At 43.3% G+C, this 6,000-nt stretch overlaps 1 protein-coding gene across 2 annotated transcripts in view; it reads left to right on the top strand.

Annotated features, from left to right (window-relative positions):
- Positions 1 to 384: 384 nt before the first annotated feature.
- ZDHHC8 (zinc finger DHHC-type palmitoyltransferase 8) overlaps positions 385 to 6,000 on the top strand; it is a 110,132-nt gene continuing 104,516 nt past the window's right edge. For both annotated transcript variants that reach the window (XR_010442142.1, XM_064726821.1), the window contains exon 1: positions 385 to 589. Coding sequence is in view for 1 of the 2 variants with exons in the window: in XM_064726821.1 (XP_064582891.1) it covers positions 486 to 589 (104 nt within the window). In the remaining variant the exon portion in view is untranslated. The remainder of the gene's footprint in view (positions 590 to 6,000) is intronic.

Below are 6,000 nucleotides of genomic sequence, written 5' to 3'. Positions count from 1 at the left end.
CGCTCCGCGGCTCCTGCGGCGGTGCCGCGTCCGCAGCCCCCTCTAGAGCCCCTGTTCTGGGAGCTGCTACAGCAGCTTCGGCGTCCCACACAGCGCCCTGTGGAGCTCACTGCATTGCCATTTTTCTTGGCGGGGGGGAGGGGGTTGTCTTGTAGAAAGAATAGAACTGGGCCCCCCCCGTCCGCAGGGGGTGCCCCGCTGCAGGCAGCCCCAGCAGCCGCGGCTCGGCCGCCCTTCGGCGGGGCTGTGCTGGCTGCGCGCCCCGCTCCCGTCTCCCCGCAGCGCTACCTTAAGGGGCTGGTTGACATCAGCCGAGTGGGCTGGGCGGTGTGGGTGGGATTTCCTGTGCTGGAGGTCAGCTGCTCCCGTCCCTCTCCCGTCCCTCCCAGCCGCCCGGGTCCCGCTCTGCCCGCGCCGGAGGGACCCGCATCCTCCCGGCTCCCTCCTCTCGGGTTGGATTTACATAGTGATGTGTAAACTACAGGATGCCCAGCAGCACTGGAAAGAGGTTTAAACCTACGAAATACATCCCGGTCTCCACAGCAGCTGCCTTATTAGTGGGTTCGACTACTTTATTTTTTGTTTTCACGTAAGTACCGCTCTGACGGAGGGGGGGCCCGGGCTGGGGCCGCCCGGCCCGGCGGGGGGAGGCGGCTGGGCTTGACAGTCCTCCAGGCCCTGCCGCTGCTGGTCCTGCTCCCTCCTGCCTCCTGCTATCCCTGCCCGGCTTTGCTTTGCAGAGGCTCACGATCTCTCCCTATCATAAAATGTGCCTGATAGTCAGATCCACCATTTCATGGCAAGTAAAAGCCCGTCAGTCTCCCGCAGCTGCCGGCTGTGTGCATCAGAGCTGCCCGAGCCCCGCAGCCCCTGTGCCCGTGTGGCAGCGCTGCTGTACGGGAGGGGAATGCAGCCCCAGCCGCCCCGCTGCCGGCAGGCGTGGATCCGCTGGCCGAGCCTCTGTGCTCCGGGAGGGAGAGCTGGAGCTGGCCTCTCCGCCAATCTCTCGCGTGTCTCAGGGTTTATCCGCCACAGCCTTTTGAAGTGGAAGGAATCCTATTCTAAGCATTACCGATTTTACATATTTTTATGTAACTGTTCCTGAAAGCTTGAGGACCTAATGAACAAATTTACATTCGCTTGGAGGAAAGACGAGGAAACTTTTCCCCTCTCTGTTTCTTCTTCTCTCATTCCCTTCTCCCTTAAATGCGGAATGGAGCCGTGGCTGCCGGCTTGCAGCTCTCTGTAGTTATATTAGTATGTGAGTGCTGTAGTGCTTCGGCTGTTTCCCTCTCCATCCACTCGAGTTCTGTAGCTCGCTAACCCTTCCTGTGCGGGGGCAGCGGCACCCTCCCTGCAGAGGTGTCCGTGTTTCCAGAGATGCTACAACACTGTGCTCTGAAAGGAGCTTTGGCTAAGCTGCCTTCGGGAAGGTGAAAACATGGCTATTGCATATTAAGATTTATTGTTTCACTTATTTTGGAACTCTGTTTTCCTTGTTTTGCCGTTGCTATTTTTTAACCGAGCTTAGTGAAGCTGTTGGAAGCAGAAGGCTCTATAAGAGTGGGAGTATGTGTCTGTGTCATTATCTTTTGTGGTTTGGCTGTGATATGATTCTCGATGTTTCAAAATGCTTGTCACTGGTATGGCAATCTCAATGTAGGATTTCAGAATAAAACGTAAATGTTGTTTTGTCTAACAGTTTCTTACATCGGAACAGATTTTGACACTGAGTTTTGCTCTTGATTTAATGTGCGTTGATTTCTTCCTTGCTTGTTTTCAGTGCATTTGATGTAGTTTGGTGCTCACAGGCAAACACAGGACAGAAGTTGGCTTTTGTGATGAACTTGGTTGACACTGGAGTGTTGAATATTAAATGGTAAAAAAAAAGGGGCCTTTATGCCAGCATTTATTTTTGTGGCTCCTTGAGGAATGGATGTATGCTAAGGTTGTTTTGGAAGCTGTATATTTATTTTCATATGATACTTCCAGTGTAGAGCTGCAATAGTGATGTAAGACTTTCCTGGTAACACAGTTGTTGTTGAAACATCCTTTTGGCAGCAGGACATCAACTGAGATGTTCGTTTTACAATTTGTACAGAAGAAGCGATTGCCTCTAATCTATTACTGAATCTGAAACTTCACTCTGCTCCCTCTGTTATCAGTGAATAATTACATGCAAAATGAAGTATTTTAAGGATCTCTCCATATTGTAACTTGGCCTGTGTATCTTGAAGTGCTAGTAAATTTTTCGAGGATTGTCCCAGACATACGTTCTCTGCTGCTGCCAAGTCTTGTGTGTAATAAAAGTAACACATAATTGAGCAACTGTTGTCAGGCAGAGTCTGAAGTCCTGTCCATTCAAAAATACTCAGATGAATTTGAATGGGATTGGTGTTGTTTTTCATGCTGAGCAGTGTTAGTAAAATCTATCTTTGTTGTGAAATCAAAGCAAGCCACATGCATACGATTAATTTCTTTTGTGTGGCAGTGGGTTTTTTCCCCTTTCCTGAGCATTTCCATTTTTTTATCTTTTTCCACAGGCAATGTTTTATCTCCTGAAGATCTTTTTATTGTAATATGTTATTAAAGGCTGAGATAGACTTGAGTTTTCAGGTGTGTTGATTTGTTCAGCTTGCTTGATGTTGGATAGATCTCTGATATGCAGCAGTTGAAACACTGGCCTGAAATTCTTTTAGCAGTGCTTTCGATACAATCCATGCTTGCTTGTCATAGCACAAGAACTTAAATAGATGAAGATTTACATGTGTGTTTATTAATTACTTATTTGTGTCATTAAGCTCTAAGGCTGCTGTGTCTGTTAATGAAGTAACCTGTGTATAAATACATGAATCTGATGGTGGACGGGATTCCTATCAAATTTTGGGTGCAGATCACCTCAGTGGGATGTCAGGGAATAGAGCAACATCAGCACAGTGGAATTGAAATAATAGAGGATAATATATGTGGAAAAACTTGATAATAACTATTTTTAAACCTCTTACTGAATAGAAAAAATAAGCTTTTTAGGGCACTGGAAACATTTCTGAGTAACATGTACGAAAACAGCCTCTGACTTGGCTTTTTCTCTAGACACGTTTGTGGTCTCATGCCACACATTATGAGTGTTTTCTGCTGGATAAAAAGCTCTTTGAACTTGAAGGCCAGGGTTAGCTTTTTAGCAATGTGGTCTTTATTTTTAGCTTTTTTTCCAAACACCTTTGCTAAAAAGCAGCACATAAAGAGTGTTTGAAATACACAGTGTCTGCTATTAGTTCATCATGGTGCTGATCACTGGTACTGTTATACTTTAGGAAAATTCCATTTTAGATTCTCCTTTTCTTTTTTTCCTCAGCTAAGCATTTAGGATTCCCTGTATCACTGCTATATTTCTTCTGGTTTTATGAGGGGGAACTAAACTATTTAGCTATCAAGATTATTGCCTGGAAAAGCAACTAAATATTGGAGTTGTATTATTGCAGGCTTTTAGCACTCCATGTGTGTTCCTTCAGTAATAAATACAGTGTCTGAGTAGGTGGTCTAATTTGTCACAGTGGGAGAGTAAATAAGCATTAACTCTAAGCATTATGAAGGAACTTATCAATAATGTTGTATAGAATGATTAAGTTAATTTACTTATATGAGCAAATCAAATGGTGTAATGAAGGAAGAACTAATGCTCCTTAACATAGGGCAGATCCAGTGATTCAGTTCCAGGAAACCTGAATTTATTTCTAATAAAATAATTTTTTCTTCATATTTCTCATAAGGCATTTTGTTAGAGGTAGCAATTTAACCCATTTCAGTGAAGTCTGGGCTCTTATGCCTTGGACTACCAAGTGCTGTGATATAAATCTAATTATGTTCATTCAAACACCCTGAGTTTCAAGAACTTCCCACCTTATTTTAGGTTGTGCAGCTTCAGTGTTAGCAGAGAATGCAGCTTAATTATCAGCAAGCAGAATGTCACCTGTGAACAGTTGCAATCAGTGATCCAAAAGGACTGTTCCAACCTAAATGATTCTGTAATTTTTCTGGAGCTAGTAATTCTCTTCACCTGCTTAAATTGGCTACTTTCTGTAGGTGTTGGTGCTGAGAACTTCTGAGATAGTTCAGCAGCTGCAATGCCTGTGTCTGGAGATTACACAGCCAGCTGAAAGCATATGGTTTTAAGGGGAAACTGTGGCTCATTTTAGTAAGGAGAAAAATGCTCATCATTCTCTCACTGAATATTGTAGGCCTGAAGTTTCTCATAAAATGGCCATTTTCAGACTATTTTCTGTAGCATGCAGCCTCTTGAGCATCTTTGAAATACAGTGGAAACATGTAATTCATAACAAAGGTCTAGGTGCCACTACTTCTTTGATATAATGGTAGCAACACTGCTGTATATTATTTCTTTAAATGGGATAATAAAATGGGTAATTTTCTGGGTGAAGTGAAAGCACAAATAAGGTGAAAACTCATTCAGTCAGTACTGAAAATACGAACACCTTTGTTCTTAAGAGTCATGATGGGAGATAATCATAGATACACACCACAGACATCTGCAGTTGGCACTCTGATGCAGTCTGTGGCACAGGGAGTCTAATACTAATAACCTTCAGGAAACAATTGAGCAGTGATAAATTGGTGGAGAAGAGCAACTCAAGTTGAAGTCACAGTAGGGATGGAAATGAAATAGAGAGCTATCCTAAACCTGTGCTGTTCAGATGGCAGACTGTGCTCCATAGCAGGGCTGCTGGATTTACCTTTACAGGGAAGAAAGCTTGGCTTTGTTGATGAATATTTAAAGAAAAATTGGTGCTCCCCCTGCATTTGTATATCATGTTACTGCATTTCATGAACTGGAAAGACTCAGCATTTCTGTAGTTAGACATGTGTGAATCCAGATGCACTTCTGATACATTCACCTCTTAAATCATAAGCACTACCCCCTTCTGCAGTTATCTGATCCTGCACTGGAACAGCCTTAAAATAAACAGGTAATAGCACTGTTAAGCTTAAAACTATCATAACCTTCCTGGATGGTAGTTAATGAAAATACAATGATGTGTGTACCTACAGTTCTTGAACTATCTGTTAGATCTTTTCCTCCCATGACTTGAATATATTCACAGAGGGAAGAACACAGTCTGCTGTTTTCACTTGGGTTTGTTAAGTCACAAGCAAAGGCCAAGCTCATAGAAGATCATCTTTGCTTTAGTGAATTTGATTTGTATCCAATGTTTTCCTTGCCTAAAGTATTTAGTTCCAGATGTGCAGATGTTCACTTCTGCCAGTTGAATGTTCGGATTTCAGTTAGATGAAATGATAAAATGTGATTTAAAATGTATATTGCAGATGTTATGGAGATTCATCTGTAACACAGGTGTGTTTTATACCAACCTAGAGGAAATAGAACTGAATGCTGAGAAGTAGATGCACAATAAAGATAATAAAGATAAAATTGTAGCTCAGATTGTTTTATCTTGATATGCTGCTGGACAGCATGAATTCTGCCTTGGAGTGTGGTCTTACATCCTTCTTACAGTTTGGCTTCTGCCCAGTAACTTGCTGAAGGCTGCTTGAGGATTTGGGAGAGCTCTGGTGGCAGAGCTTGTGCTGTGTGATGCCAGAAGCTCCAGGTGTGCTGTGGTCTGTATGAGAGCACATGGAAACACTGCCACTCCACAAATCCACTTCCCCCATCCTATCCAGATGGTCATATCAGATATCCTTGGCATTCTGAAAACTTTGGAGCACAAAGTTCCTCTACTTTGTCTGTTTCTAGCCAGGGGTCCATTTGATAGTGGCAATGCTAATTATGAAACAGAACAAATTCCCCCCTCCTTGAATGTTCTCTCCACACCATTCTTCACTACTTGGAATATTAATGTGTTTCTAATTTTTCTTTTTTGCTTTCCATATGCCAAAGAAAGAAATCACTGGAACTGGTAGGGAGAGCTTCACTGATGGCCATGCAGGTGACACTGTACAGGGAAAAAAGAATGTGCAAAA

The sequence above is a fragment of the Zonotrichia leucophrys genome, chromosome 15 (assembly GCF_028769735.1).
Source record: "Zonotrichia leucophrys gambelii isolate GWCS_2022_RI chromosome 15, RI_Zleu_2.0, whole genome shotgun sequence".
Classification (NCBI taxonomy): domain Eukaryota; kingdom Metazoa; phylum Chordata; class Aves; order Passeriformes; family Passerellidae; genus Zonotrichia; species Zonotrichia leucophrys.
Note: the sequence above shows the minus strand (reverse complement) of the source record. Positions and strands in the feature narration are given on the sequence as shown.